At 47.5% G+C, this 16,390-nt stretch overlaps 1 protein-coding gene across 4 annotated transcripts in view; it reads right to left on the bottom strand.

Moving 5' to 3' along the window:
• The window catches only part of clcn2c (chloride channel 2c), a 677,449-nt gene that overhangs the window by 92,182 nt on the left and 568,877 nt on the right, over positions 1 to 16,390 (bottom strand). For all 4 annotated transcript variants that reach the window (XM_038815641.1, XM_038815642.1, XM_038815644.1 and 1 more), the window contains 2 exons: positions 9,706 to 9,839; positions 3,604 to 3,794 (listed from right to left, as the gene is read on the bottom strand). In XM_038815641.1, coding sequence (XP_038671569.1) covers positions 3,604 to 3,794; positions 9,706 to 9,839 — 325 coding nt within the window. The remainder of the gene's footprint in view (positions 1 to 3,603; positions 3,795 to 9,705; positions 9,840 to 16,390) is intronic.

Here is a 16,390-nt window from a genome sequence, read left to right as displayed (position 1 = left end):
GAAATCTATATAGTCAATATAGTGTCGCTACGGCTCCATTTGTAGCACTCTCCACTCTGAATCAGTAAGTTGTGGGTTCAAGACCAACGCCAGAGATCTGAGCACCAAAATCTAGGTTGACACTCCAGTGTTGTACAGAAGAGAACCTGCATTGTTAAAGGTGCCATCTTTAAGGTGAGGTTTAGTCTGCTCTCTCAGATGGGTGCAAAAGATCTTGTGACACAATTTTGAAGAATAGCCATTAACCTGGTCAATATTTACCCTTCAATCGACAGCACAGAAACGGATTATCTGGTCAGCGTCACATTGTTGTTTGTGGTAGGTTGCAGTGTGCAACCGCGCATTCTCCATTGTGATAAAAACAACAACTTGTGTTTATATAGTGCCTTTAATAATAATAGTAATAATAATAATAATCGCTTATTGTCACAAGCAGGCTTCAATTAAATTACTGTGAAAAGCCCCTAGTCACCACATTCCGGTGCCTGTTCGGGGAGACCGGTATGGGAATTGAACCCACGCTGCTAGCCTTGTTCTGCATTACAAGCCAGCCATTTAGCACACTGTGCTAAACCAGCCCCTGAATATAAAAATAAATAGCCCAAGGTGCTTCACAGGAGCATTCTTAAAACAAAAAATGACATCCAGCCACATTTTAGGTCAGGTGACCAAACCCATGTTCAAAAAAGGTTTTATGAAGTGCCTTCAAGGAGAAACGTGAGATAGGTAGAAAGATGTGGAAGGAACTTTGGGATCAGGCAACTGAAGGCAAGGCCAATGATAGAGGAGCAATTAAAGTCAGGCATGCTCAAGAAGTCAGAGTTAGATGAGCACAGATGACTCAGAGGTGTTGTGAGGCTGGAAGAAAGTACCGAGATTGGAAGAGGCGAGGCATGGAGGGATTTGAAAACAAGGATGAGGATTTTAAAATTGAGACTTTGCCTGACCAATGTCGGTCAGCAAGCACGGTTGCGATAGGTGGGATCAGGATTTAATCCTTTCATGGGTGCATGTTGCTGACAAAGCCAAGATTGTTTTCCCATCTCTAATTTCCCTTGAGAAGGTAGTGGTGAGCCACCTTCTCGAGCTGCTGCAGTCTGGTGTGGGTACATAATTCTGATCAGGAGGGAAGGGTTTCAGCTGCAAATGTGCTGCGGCAGGAACAAAGTCAGGTAAGGTTCCGCAGGTTGAAATAGGCTGTCGTAGTAATGGTATGGAAACGTGGTGGATATGTGGTGCGGATACAATGAATCGCATCTAGAAATCAAATATAGTACCAAGGTTGCAGACATATTGGCTTAATCTCGGACTGTTGTTGGGACAGGGATGCAGTCCATAGTTAGGGAATGGAGTTTTGAGTCCGGTCTGGAAATAATGGCTTTACTCTTCCTAATAATTAACCAGAGGAAGTTTATGCTCATCATGTGCTGGATGTTGGATAAGCTGCCTGATAATTGTGCAGCAGTGGAGGAAGTGGTGGCATAGAGGTGGGTGTTGTCCGAGCACCTGTGAAAACTAATGTTGGGCTTTTGGATGAGGTTGCTGAGGGGCAGCACGTAGATGAGAAACAGGAGAGGGGCAAGGATAGATTACCGGGAGACACCAGAGCTAATGGAGTGGTTGCAACATGAGAAACCATATTAAGCGATTCTCAGGCTATGTTTCGATCGATAAGAATGAAACTAATTGAGAGTAGTCACACCCAGCTGGATGACAGCGTAGAGGAGGGGCATCGAACAACAATTATGGATCGTAACTGCCAAGTTACCCAGTGTCAAATTGGGATTGTACCCCAATGACACGTTCAGGAATCCCTCTCGAACGCTCCCAGGTAAAGTTTGCATAACAACTGCCCAGAAGCGCAAACTTCCCTCTGGACAATTGCCTTACACTGGGAACAATCCAAAAGTGCGATTTAAGTGACAAATTTTGGATAGTTCCTACAGGACAACATCAATAATTGCCCAGAAAATGTTAGGAGAATAAAATCTCCTTCTACCTTCTGGGTCTCTATTGAATAGATCCATGGGATGCCCTCCCAGACCATTGGGCCATCATGGGATACTCCCCATCCATGGCTACTCCTGCTCATGGATATTCCATTTGCACGGAACTCCTCCCCCTCCTAACAGGCCCCACCAGACCCGACACGCGGCATACACTCCCCCGGAGGCCTGACACATGCACCCCCCCCATCCCCCGAGGCTCAATCATGCACAATCACCCAGCCCTCTCGAAACCTGACTCCTCTACCCAAGGACAGAACCACCCCCCAAGGAGGCCAACTGGACCCCCTCACCCTCTGCACCTTGAAACCAACTGTCCTTCTCTGAGGCCCAACACCACCTCACACCCCTTGGCCCAACTCCTGACCCCCACCCCCAACCACACCACAACCTGACCCCCATGATCTCCAACTCGATCCCGACTTCCTCCAACCTGACCCCCATGATCTCCAACTCGATCCCGACTTCCTCCAACCTGACCCCCATGATCTCCAACTCAACCCCGACTCCCTCCAACCTGACCCAAACCCCTGAACTCCGATCCACCTGATATCTTTCGCGCCCCATCCAACCTCAATACCCTCCCTCTGACCTTCAATTCCCAGACCCCCAAATCCTATCCACTAACTTTAGATTCTTACCTCCTCCTCCTTGGCCCTTTAATTTCAAAGCACTTTTAAACCCATCTGCCTTACGGTTCGTCTCTATAAGATTGGGCAGCACAGTAGCACAAGCGGATAGCACTGTGGCTTCACAGCGCCATGGTCCCAGGTTCGATTTGCCGCTGGATCACTGTCTGTGCGGAGTCTGCACGGTCTCCGGTGTCTGCGTGGGTTTCCTCCGGGTGCTCCGGTTTCCTCCCACAGTCCAAAGACGTGCAGGTTAGGAGGATTGGCCATGCTAAATTACCCTTAGTGGCCAAAAATGTTAGGAGGGTTTATTGGGTGCGGGGATAGGGTGGAAGTGAGGGCTTAAGTGAAGGTTGGTGCAGACTCGATGGGCCGAATGGCCTCCTTCTGCACTGTGTGTCCTATGAGCTCGGAGAAGGCATGAGGGGAGATAGAAAAGAAATTAGTGAAAGATGCAAGTTCAGGGCTTGGGCTGGAGGAGCTTCAGAGGAAATTTATCCCATTGGGTTCATGGAAAGGAAGGGACGTGATAGAAGCAGCTGATAGGATGGTCTCAGTCTTAGTGAGAAAGGCCTCTTGCACTTATTGTTGGAGGAGAGGCTGGAGGGAATTAGGGAGAGGGGAGAAACGAAACTGGGGGTTATCATTGCATTCCTGGGGGTGACTGCGAATAAGGGTTGGGAATTTTACATGGAGGGAGCAATTCATGGAGGATAGGAGGGCAACAAATTCAGAGGAGAGAGAGCAGAATGAGTTGTGAGGGTACTTCATTAGTGGTAATCGCTTTGGGACATCCCGTGGTGATGAAATGTACTATATATGTACAAGCCTTCTTTTCCCCCCTCATCTGGTTATTAATATTAAACAGCGTATTTGTAATACGAGATCCATAAATAAATGGATTGATATGATGAGCATGATGTATTTAGTGATCAAAAGGGTTCTTTGTTTTTGCTCTACGTTCTCACCTCAAATTTGATCCCAGAATCATCAGCGTCTTTACTTCCCTCATCAATAATTCTGTGGCTGTCAGCATCCAACTTCTTCTCAGTCTGAGCTTTCTCCTTAAGGTAGTCCAACCTCCGCTGGCGACTCAGTTGATTATCAATAAGAGTTTGCAGCTGACTCCTTTCAATGGAGCCCAGTAGGATCATGGAATCTAGGGGTAGGACCAGTCCAAACCAGCTCGTTAGACATTTACAGACTATAATGTAAGCATGAAGAATGTCAGCCTGCAGGTTCATAGAATAATATAATTTACAGTGCAGAAGTAGGCCATTCGGCCCACCGAGTCTGCACCAGCTCTTGGAAAGAACACCCGTAATCCCAACGCTCTTTTCTGGATACTAAGGGCAATTTAGCATGTCCAATCCACCTAATCTGCACACCTTTGGACTGTGGAAGGAAACCGGAGCACCCGGAGAAAACCCACGCAGACACGGTGAGAACCTGCAGACTCCACACAGACAGTGACCCAAGTTGGGAATTGAACCTGGAACCCTGGAGGTGTGAAGCAACAGTGCTAACCACTGTGCTACCGTGCCACCCCAAGCAAGAGATTCATGCTGTAATCTTAGTGACCAAAAAAAGTTAGAAGGGGTTATTGGGTTACGGGAATAGCGTGGAAGTGAGGGCTTAAGTGGGTCGGTGCAGACTTGATGGGCCGAATGGCCTCCATCTTCACTGTATGTTCTATGTTCTATTATAAAGCATTAGCTATTTAACAACAGCACTCAGAAAAACTCTCAATTAGCTTGCGGAACCTATACTTGTTCCAACTCAGTATCTTCTTTCACATGTTTCCAGGTTATCATATTTGTATTAACATTATAATTCAGCAAGTAGACAAAAAAAATCAATATCTAAGAAAACAGAGGTAATGTTAAGTCAGTGAGTTCAGGGCGCTTTTAATTTTTTAAATGTCAGGTTGCACCTGGACTCCTATCTAATTTAGATCATACCTGATAATTAATACATTTTAAGGCACAGAATATTTACCAAATGTTATATTGTGCAATTATAAGATTGTTTGCCAGCTGGGCAAATGTTTCAGTGTAATGGGATTACAATATTACAATACCGTGGAAAGCATTGTGACACATTGCCAAACACAGAAACACTGTTTGGCAACAAGTGCCAAACTTGCCAAACAAATGCAGCTTCCAAAGGTGGGTATGGATTCTTAAACTTCAGATATTGAAAGCAGCATTGTCGCTTGTTTTATTTTGGAACACAAATTTTCTTAACATTTACGAGTACATAAACTTGTAACTTGCAGTGGCAAGGAACAGTTTAATTTAGATGTATCAGTACATCAGCTTGTTTACCTCCTGAAGCAGCACCAACAGTGATTAATCAAGATAACCGTTAGTGATCAAAACTTGCTGTTCTTCTCAATTATTTAAAGGTTTCTCCCTTCATCGAAAGCACCTTGCAAGAACCTGAAGGTGAGTTAATGTGGAAACACATTGGGCGGAATTCTCCCATCTGGGACTATGTCCTGTTACCGGCCACATGTCAACTGCCACCACTGACATTCACCCTCAACTTATCATCTCACACCCGTCCCCCACAGTCATCCTCCAGAAATGCTGCCCTTCCATCCTCTCAAAACATTCAATTTCTCATACTCAGATCCCTGCCTTCTCTCCTTCTACGGAAACAGCACAGGGCATTAGAGAGAGACTTAAATCGGGGAGAGCTGTCCCTCCTGTTGCAGGTATCCAGACTGCTGAAGAGAAGGAGACCAAGAAGATCTGCAGAGTGGCAGAGTACATGGCCATTGGAGATGGAGGTCTCCCAAATACCTGAATTAGATATCACAATGCCACATGATGCACTGCACTCTCACTCATTGAATTGGTGTTACAGGTAACTGAAATATCATCCTCTGCACAATGATATCCATAGTTCATCTCCTTCATCACCCACATGCATTCATGTGTCACACTCAAGCTGAGTTCTGGATCCAATTGCTGAGCTTTGGGAAGACAATTCTAGAGCTGCAACAGAAAACCTGTGACGTTTTGCTGGCATTTCCAGAGGCACTGGGCATCTTTGGAGAGAGGTTGGAAGTGTCTCCAGTGTGAGTGGCATGCTATCCCAGAGCTTTGGACTGATGTCTACCTCCATGGAAAGTGTGGCCACTTGCTTGGGACATCAGCCACAGCAGACAACTGAGTGCACACTGGCCCTCACTGATGGCCTACACACTCAACCTTCCACTTTCAACCTTTAATCAGATGGATGATAACCTTGTGTTCACCATTCAATATCTCATTCAACTGCAGCAAAATGCTCTCTGGCAGGGAAGTGCAAATGGGCCATGAGAGGCACGATCGAGGGATAATAAGGGACTTCAACTGACCCCTCATTCCCTTGCTTCCATCAGTAAGAGCTCCGCATGAGGCCTCCTGTCCCAAAGGCCGAGTTTGCCCTTGCCAGAGTACAGATGGGTCAGTCTTTGGCAAAACCCTTTTGAGTCCCAAACCAAGAGAACGTCAACCATGGGCTGTGAGCAAAGGCCTTTCACTGAGTCAGAGGAACAGTTCTCCTAGTTCAGTATTTCAAAGTTTTCCAGTCTGTAAATTTCATAGTCCCAGTAATCTTTACTGTATTCAAGCCTCATTGCATTTTGTGATTTTCAGACACCATACATTGACAATTAAAGCCACAATGTAGGGTTAACGTTTTTTAAATTGCCAATTTGCATTTGATAATTACTGGTCTCATGGGGGTTTCCCACACTCCTCCAGACTTGGACCGGTTAAAGAATGGCAGTGGTTAGCACTGATGCATCACAGCCCCAGGGGCCCAGGTCAGATTCTGGCCTTGGGTGGAGTTTGCACATTCTCCCGTGTCTGTGTGGGTTTCCTCCGGGTGCTCCGGTTTCCTCCCACAGTCCAAGGATGTGCAGCTTAAGTGGAATAGCCATGGTAAAATTGCCCCTTGGTGTCCAGGGATGTAGAGTTTCTCCCTGCCAGAGAAACTGGCCAGTTATGTCAGTCAATAAAATTGCTTGGGAGACTTCCTGCCAATTGTATGGATTCTGCTGGCTTCAGTTTTAACCTGCCCTTCTAACAGGCAGCAAGGAGACCCACCTGAAGCTGGTGGGACTCTTCTTTAGCTATGCTAAATGAGATCCAATGTCATTTTGCCTATCAGACAGTGGGACGATGCTCTGGAACCAGAACAGGGCGGAATCAGGTAACTTTGAAAAACTTTGCTTGCAAAGTTAGGAGAAACAGGAACTTTCTTTCAGGCCTCATAGGGAATTCCCATCTTGTGACTTACTTTATTGCCAGTGACTGTTTGCCAGCTGGTGACATTCTGCTGGCCAGAGGTTTGGACCTATCTGGGCCTTATGCTACCATTTGGCTCTTTCGTCACTCCCACGGCCATCACCTTCTGACCAACTGGCAGGTTCCCACTCCTGGTTAAAATAAGCGGTTCTAGCATCTCAATTCTCACTCAATAGTAGGGGTAAATTTTCAGGGTGCTTGTGCCCCCTTCTGATGAAAAACCTATGCAAAGAGTGTCTACGCAGCATAATCAGACACAAATCTCAGTCTCCAGACATATGTGTTAATTTTATTTCAACCCTGACCTTTTGTTTCGCCCTGGATTGAGGTTGCAGATTAAATGTGAAAGCTGCCTCGCCAATCGTCCCGCCCACCAACCTAAAGACATGTAAAATCACAGTCAATTGGTCCCATAATGGACTAAACTATCTACCTGATTGTTGATGGGTGCCTCTGACTCTTGCGTGTGCCCACTGACTGAAGTATCATGTAGGTGCACAATGACGTCGTGTGCCTGATGCCTTCTTGTGCGATTTTATGTGTCTCCGGGTTGGACACTTGCCCGCACTCTGCATGTAAAATTCTGGCCAATGTGTCCTTAACAGATCTTTGCTGGTTTTCCTTAATTAAGGAAAGCTTAAATTCCTTTTTCCACTGTGTAATTTCATCACTACCCTTCTGAATCGCTGGCACTGCCCACTTCATACAAGCCTGTACAGCACAATTCCATTAACTCAGGCATTCTCTGTTTCCCCTCGCCTGATCTTTGAATGGCCACCTGCTTAGCTTTTTACACTACCCTGGAGTCCTCTTGGACGGCCTCATACCAGAGGGTACAATCTAGAAACCGCTCATCTTCCCTGATGCTTCTCTGCTCCAAAATAACACTAGAAGTGCAATTTTGATGTCCCCAGATACATTGAGAATGTATCATACTCTAGAACTGCATTGCCCTTTGTATCCAAAGACTAGCCTGAACCCACACAAAAAACTAAACTTACAAGAAACATGCTCCTCTTACGCACTTCACACAACCATTAATTACAGAAAACAAATGCTGTAGCTAAGGTTGAAGTCCCACTGAGGCTAATCTTTGCCCCCCTCCACTGGCTTCTTGCAGTTCAGGATTGAGCTCTTACGACTTGCTTCAAATGTGTACCGTCTTAATTATCACAATAACCCGAACTGCCACAGGAGGAGAAAGGCAGAGAAGTGCTAATCACACCTCTCCTGTAACCAATTAACTACCTATTGCTCATTCAATCGGGCCCACAGTTAAGGCACCAAATAAACAACTTTAATTAGCTCCTAGTATTCAGCAGCTAAACTAAACTAAATAAAAATAAACTGAACTCAACAAACAAAATCACAAAATATTCAACTTCAATTATGCTTGTTGCTATGGTGCTGAATGAGCTGTACGGTTGACGGAACTGAACACAATTGATGAAGCCAGCAAATAGAGATTTTAAAGGTTGACTAATGGGGTCATTTTAGTTATTCGTGATAGTGTAGAATGGGCAATGTTGCATCTGCAGTCCATTATACAGATTATGAGGTGATATCACAGGCATCTGATCATATAACAAGCATATCATGGGCTGGATTCTCCGGCCCCCGCCATGTCGGAGAATCGCTGGGGGGCGACGTGAATCCCGCCCGCGCCGTCTCCCAAAGTCTCTGGCACCAGAGATTCGGCGGGGGCGGGAATCACGCCGCGCCTGTCGGTGGGCCCCCCCCCCCCAGCGATTCTCTGGCCCGCGATGGGCCGAAGTCCTGCTGCTGTCATGCCGGTCCCGCCGGGGGAAATCAAACCACCTACCTTACTGGCGGGACCAGGCAGCGCGAGCAGGCTTCGGGGTTCGGGGTCCTGGGGGGGTGGGGGGCGCGGGGCAATCTGGCCCCGGGGGGGGGGGGGGGTGCCCCCACGGTGGCCTGGTCCGCGATCAGGGCCCACCGATCGGCGGGCGGGCCTGTGCCGTGGTGGCACTCTTTTTGTTCTGTGTTGGCGGACTTCATGATGGTGGATGCGGAAGTGACCCCCCTCCCCTGCACATGCGCGGGGATGACATCAGCAGCCACTGACGCTCCGGCGCATGCACGGACTTCCACCGGCCGGCGAAGTCCCTTCGGCCCCGGCTGGCATGGCGCCAAAGGCCTTTCCCGCCGGCCAGCGGGGCGCCAACCACTCCGGCGCGGGCCTAGTCCCTCAAGGTTAGGGCTTGGCCCCTAAAGGTGCGGAGAAATCCACACCTTTGGGGCGGGCCGACGCCGGAATGGTTCACGCCACTCCATCCCGTCGGGACACCCCGCCCCACCGGGTAGGGGAGAGTTCCGGCCCATATGTCACCAAAAGTTAATACCCCCATTGTGTATCAGGTAAATATGCATGTAGACCCACAACGTAAACTTATTGCATAATAACATTTTAGAAGTTTGATTTTACAGAAAGAACACATTTCCCAAGTAAAGAAATGAAAGAATTCTTAAAGAAGCCCATTGTTTTACAATAAAAACATTGTCATATAAAATAATCTTTTTTTGCCTCCTAATGATCTATTCTGGACAAAATGATTCCCAGATTGATACACATGGATGGTGAACCCACTGATGAACTGCACTTCTTGATAAAAATGTTAAAGCAAACCAAATCTAGTATTTAATGAGACTAACTTGGCCTGACTTTATACAGTGATAAAGCCCGGGCATTGCAAGGTGTCTCTGATTGCTAAACGTATGTCACAAATTATTAAAGGCTTTTCTTCTTACCTGCTGATTCCACAAGAGGAAGGTGTTTAAGTTTAGTGCAGAGCAGGAGATCTTGCAATTCCCTATACTTGCAGTTTACAATGACAAAGCGGATGTCTCTTATCATTATATCTTCCACACGGATGTTATATTTCCTGAAGGAAAAGAGTATTTCAATAAGCAATGATCTGTAATAAGCAGTATTCTATCTGAGGTTAATAGAACTCAGCTAAGGAATACCTGTTGTTAAGAAAAGAAATGTAGTTTCAAGGGATTTATATTTGTATGAGTAAACATTAGAAATAAGGCAGAGTTTTCAATTGGGTTTAATTTAACGTTTCTGTGCCCGGAAGATTAAAACCTATAGTTAGATTCATGTTGGATAAAGGTGTTGATTGGCTTTAAGCTGAATTCTCCCGGTTCCTGCAATTCTCCTACCCGCTGGCGTAGGCCACTACTAATGGGAGAAAACCGGAACACCCGGAGGAAATCCAAACAGACACGGGGAGAATGTGCAAACTCCGCACAGACAGTGATCCAAGCGGGAATTAAACCTGGGGCCCTGGCGCTGTGAAGCAATATTGCTAACCACTGTGCAACCGTGCTGCCCACTGTGCTACCGGGTTGTTGGTGGTCGGGTTACCTTGGTGCCTGCGTGTAGTAGGAGCAGGGGTGAACCAAATATTTAGTGGCAGGGGGAGGTTGTCACTCTGTGATCATGGGTGGGGGGTGTTCCCCTCGTCTATGGGTGACCACAATGACGGAGACCACACATGGAAAAATGTTCTGAGTTAAAGAGGCAATTTCAGTACCTATATTTAAAGTGGAAGAGCAGACTTCAGAGGTGGTTGACTCATTTGATGTAATTTTAATACAGTTTGGGAATCGAAAGTTAAAGCAATTGTGAACAGTTTGCACATCACTCAAAACAAAAAAAAATCCTAAAGGGGTAGGAGTAAAATCCTGGACTGGATTCCCTGTTAAATGCGGAGCAGTAACTTTGCAAGTGTCATTTGGAAAACTTGGACTGGAGTTCGGAATTCAAACTGTTGTGGGAAAGCATTATTATTATGAGAGAAGATTTTAAAGTCTATTTAAGAGTGGAGTTTGCAAACATCTCATGTGACAATCATTTGGAGGAGTTTTGAGGAGAAAACCACAAACACTGGGCGAGATTCTCCGCAAATGCGGAGAGTCGTAAAGGCTGCCGTGAAACTGGCCGTGTTTCACGGCAGCCTTCACGCCCGTTCCCGGGACCCGATTCTCCACCCCCACCGGGGCTAGGAGCAGGACCCCAGGAATCACGGCGTCGCGGCCTTAACGATGGTCGTTAAGGCCGCGCGCCAAGATGACGCGCGGCCGGCTCCAACCTGCGCATGCCCGGGTGACGTCATCACGCCATTGACGGAACCCACGCATGTGCAGTACCGCATTTCTCCACCGCCGCCCAACAAGATGTGGCGGCTTGATCTTGTTGGGCGGCGGAGGGGAAATAGTGCGTCCCTTTTGGATGCAGGCCCGATGATCGGTGGGCACCGATCGCGGGCCTGTCCCCTCCCGAGCACAACGGTGGTGCTTCCACCCCAAACGGGCCTCTGGATGCCCCAAACGGGCATCCAGCGTCCGTTTTTACGACGGCAGCAAGCAGGTGTGTTTGCTGCCATGAAAAAACGGGCGTAAAGGCCCGGCCACTCGGCCCAGGAGAATCACCGCCTGCCGTAAAAAATGGCAAGCGGCGATTCGTGATGTGGGTTGGGCGGGGGGGGGGGGGGGAGAGAATAGCGGGAGGGCGTGGAAAATGTCGGGAGGCCCTCCTGCTATTCTCCCAACCGGCGTGGGCAGCGGAGAATCGCGCCCACTAACTTGAGTTCAGAGCAGTGTGTGTGCGTATTTGACCACAGCCAACCTGACTGCTTAAGAGGGGTTTGTGTTAATTTCGACCACTGTAGCTTAAGATGTGCTTTGTAATCTATTTTATTCTTAAAATCAGTGTGTAATTGTTAAGCTAAGAGGGGAGTAAAGGCATATTGTGTAATATTCCAACTTTTCATGTTTAATAAGTGTGTTTTTCTTGTTGTTAAAACTGTGACTCTGTTCTTCCACATTTTATAAAAACAAAGTAAAAGTTTCAATCTTTTGAGCCAGGGTTCCATCCAGTTATAGCATCAACTGGGACCGTAACACTGTATGGTGCTAGTAGCATTTGTATAGGAAGTTTGTAAACTTGAATTGCGACTATTGAAAATTTGCTGGCTCGTTATCCATTCCCAGAATTTGGGTTGCTTCACTTCTGTATATCATCTGCATATTCTGTTGTGGATACAGCTATTGCTGACAATCTGGAATAAGTTGAGTGACAAATTGTATCAAGTGGAAGCATATAACTATAGCTCTATCTAACACCCCGGGAACAATCAAACAAAGCAAAATACTGCAATACTCAGCTGGTCAGGCATCATCCGTGGAGATGGAACGTTAAATTTTCATGTCAAGTTGAGGGCTGGAAGGACACCTGTCCACATGCAACAGGTTGTCAATCAATGTAGATTAATGATCGCTACGTCCAATTGTCAGAAGCAGACCAGAATTTTTCTGTTGGCCTGTTGGCCCTCCAAAGGCACTGGGGACTCGGTCAGCTGTCTGGAGCCAGTGTCCCAGTGGCAGAGCAGGGGCACAGTGCCCTAGGCAGGCTTTGAGGCTCTCTCTGATGAGTTGGCCACAGCTACAGGCCGCCCTGAGAAGAGTTCACTCTCCACAATGTTGGCCGGGCTGGTCAGGCTATTACTTAATTTAACTCTTTTGAAAGTTGTAAACAAGCACCTCAAGATAAACAAAACCTCTCTTCCTCTTACTTGAACTTCAGGCTTCAGCTTCTTCCGTGTTGCCGATTAGTCTCCAGCTTCGAGAGTCCACACAAGTTTGTCCACTGGCCACTAATTGACTAATTTGGGGAAAATCATTAGCAGGTGACTGTTTCCTACAGTGCACAACTGTGACCCTCACTTTACTCTGACACCAGGGTCTCGATCTGCAAGGCAAAATCTTGTCCATGTTTTTTTCTGATTAACTTGCTCGCTGCCTGTCAGAAATGGTCCAGCACATATGGGGAAAAATGGAACAGACTTTCTGAGGTCAGGCCATAGTGTAATGAGGGCTAATCTACTGGTCCATCAGTTTGTGCCGTACTAGAACCTAGCGACAGCCACTCTCTCAGCACAATGTTCAGCTAACAGTTCTCAAAGGTGCCAGTTACGTCAAGGATTTTTAACAGATTATAGATCAATCACGCGAAAGTGAAATACAGAAACCTTCAGAAAAATAAAATACGGAAGGACCCAGGTTCGATTCCGGCTTGGGTCACTGTCTGTGCAGAGTCTGCACATCCTCCCCGTGTGTGCATGGGTTTCCTCCGAGTGCTCCGGTTTCCTCCTACAGTCCAAAGATGTGCAGGTTAGGTGGATTGGCCATGATAAATTGCCCTTGGAGTCCAAAATTGCCCTTATGTTGGGTGGGGTTACTGGGTTATGGGGATAGGGTGGAGGTGTTGGCCTTGGGTAGGGTGCTCTTTCCAGGAGCCGGTGCAGACTCGATGGGCTGAATGGCCTCCTTCTGCACTGTAAATTCTATGATCTCTGACAACATTACATGCTGAGGACTGCTTGTGCCAGACCATTTCTCTCGAATGAATAGGCATTCAAATAAAAGCCAGATAGAGTTGAAGCACATATGTACCTATAACATTCAAACAATATACAGCAATGTGAGATACCTCATCTTGATAAAGGAAAACAAAAGTATTCCCATATTCCTGCACCACAAGCATGGCAAACATATAACAAAGAACTCTGTGATGAATTTTTAATGAAATATAGGATTGAACTTCCCTTCAAAGGAACGACAGTAATTTTCCAGGAAAACCACCCTATCAGCTTATCCAGAGAACAGGGGATTAATCACTCTGGGCCTAATTCCAGTGGTGGGTGTGGGAAGAAAGAGGGGCTCCACCACCGAGCAAAGCAGGAAACCGTTGCCAAATCACAAGATGGTGAATGTTGAGGTAGTTATTTATATAGTCGGGAGTTTGATGCTGAATTGCGGGGCAGGCAGGAAGTCGCAAGCTCCACTGTCATATATGGGTGCTGTTGATGCTTTGTCCTTCTAGCTGCTGGAACTCACGGGCCTGGAGGGCGCAGCTGAAATACTTTTAGGGACAAGCAACAGAGAATCTTTCATATGACAGACACAGCTTTCAATGGGTCAGTGATGGAGGGACTCCATGTTGAAGATGCTGGATGGGGGTGTCACTCAAGCGGCCTATATTGTCTTGCATGGTCTACAACTTCTTCATTGCTGTTGGAGCTACACCTATCCAGCCAAGTGGACAATATTCCGTCAAACCCCTCACCTTGCGTATGGTGGACGGGCATTGGGGACTTACAAGGTTACTCATTAGGCATAGAATTAGCAGCATGCCACGTCCATCTGCATCAGGAAAGCTCACAAACCATCTTCTATCTTTATGTAGGAGAAGACAAGTACAATAGGCACGACAGGGAGAAAATGGGAGGGTTATTCCCAAAATTCAAGCCCTCACACAGTATGAACAGCGGGTTGCCGAATTGGCATGGGAGGAATGTGAGCGTGCTTGTGGTGACTGTGAGGTGGCGTCCCCGGACATCCAATAAGGAAGCGTGCTTAACCTCTGCACATCAAAAGCTGAGGAGGTGGCTCTGTGCAATGAAAGAGGCAACCCATGCAGCAACTTATTCTCCTCACTTTCCATGAGAAGGTGCCAGCAGGAAGAGGGTTAAAACCCCATGTCTGAAATAACGTCTCAGACCTCCAGAGGACGCTCGCCAAAGTCATTGGAGACAACAGGACATAGCGATCAGCAGGCTGCCTTCACCCCTGCTGCGGATGTTGGGGGAAGCACGGAGATAGAATTTACAGCGCAGAAGGAGGCCATTCGGCCCATCGAGTCTGCACCGGCTCCTGGAAAGAGCACCCTACCCAAGGTTAATACTTCCACCCTATCCCCATGACCCAGTAACCCCACCCAACACTAAGGGCAATTTTGGACACTAAGGGCAATTTATCATGGCCAATCCACCTAACCTGCACGTCTTTGGACTGTGGGAGGAAACCGGAGCCCCCGGACGAAACCCACGCAGACACGGGGAGGATGTGCAGACTCCGCACAGACAGTGACCCAAGCCGGAATCGAACCTGGGGCCCTGGAGCTGTGAAGCGATTGTGCTATCTACAATGCTACCGTGCTGCCCACGTAATGGTAGGGTAAGGAAAATTAAGAAGTTTTCAGTTGACTCTGGTAACACGGGTGTACAGGTGTTGTAAATAGTCGTTGCACCTTTGTAAATATATGACTGATTGCACTTTATGGAGTTCTGCTGGCTTTCTTTATGCTGCCCCCAGAGGACCTTGGAAGAAGACCAGGACGATGAAATCTCATTTGCATACCCATAACAACATTCACCTACACTCTCCACTAGCTCAGAGACACCCACCTCAGTGGGTTATGGATCTAATTTAGGTTTGGGAAAACACTCTGGTGGCCACCCACATTCTAAGGTCTGCTGGAGGAGAGGTCTCTGCCAAGTCTGAGTCTGATGATGAGCCTGTGCGAGTGGTGATGGACAGGATTCTGGGGAAGTAGCAAGGTGCGGGGGAACAGCCGGCAGAGATGTCAGAGGTCCTCAACAGAGTGGCAGGAGGAGGTTGGAGGAGTCCTTCTGCCTGCTCTCTGATACAGCAGCACTAACACGTGAGTGCAGAGGTCTCCATGAAGACAGTGGCAGACACCATGTAAACCCTATAGTCCTGCAAAATGCCCAGTGTCGGAGATGTGCTCAGACCTGCACTCCATTGCTGTAGCCATGGGTGAGGTCTTGCAGTGGCTATGAAAGGGAAAGGTGCCCTTTCTCCAAAAGGTGTCAGGGAGGGACCCTCGGTATTCACCTGCCCCAGAGGAGGAGACGCAGAGAAAACGGAGGCCCTCCAGTCCTCAGACCTCCAGAAGACGCTCGCCAAAATCATTGGAGACAACAGGACATAGCGATCAGCAGGCTGCCTTCACCTCTGCTGCGGATGTTGGGGGAAGCACGGAGATGTAATGGTAGGGGAAGGAAAATTAAGTAGTTTTGAGTTTAATGTGGTAATACGGATGTATAAGTATTGTAAATAGTTGGTGCACCTTTGTAAATATATGATTGATTGCACTTTATGGAGATCTGATGGGTTTTCTTTTGCTGTTGCTGGTTAATGCCTGTGTGTGATTCTCCCCTTTCCACAGGGCAGAGCCAGGCTGTGTCAGTGCCTCAAAATCATGTCCACACATGAAGGCTTCAATCCTGGCCTAGGTCCTAGTGACTCATATGCAATAAGTCTCCCACGCACACTGTTCCTTTTATCTCCATTGCCTTCAGAATCTATGGAAAAACCTCCCTTGTCAGGTCAGCTTATGAATGTTGTCTGGTTGAGCTGACCTTCTGCTCTGCCCACCCATCCACTCTCCTTCCAAGCAGCACTTCTTGAGCTGGACATCGAGGGTGCGGACTCAGTGTTGTGCCTTAGCATCAGGATCGTGTGCGTGAGCTTTCCCACCTTCGACCCTCCTCCTGTAACCCACACACTCCCTCTCCCCCAACACCATTAACCATCACCACCAATGCCATCCCACACCCCCCAC

The sequence above is a fragment of the Scyliorhinus canicula genome, chromosome 13 (genome assembly GCF_902713615.1).
Source record: "Scyliorhinus canicula chromosome 13, sScyCan1.1, whole genome shotgun sequence".
In the NCBI taxonomy this organism is placed as follows: domain Eukaryota; kingdom Metazoa; phylum Chordata; class Chondrichthyes; order Carcharhiniformes; family Scyliorhinidae; genus Scyliorhinus; species Scyliorhinus canicula.
The sequence above is the reverse complement of the archived record's forward strand: the minus strand, read 5'-3'. Positions and strand labels throughout refer to the sequence as shown.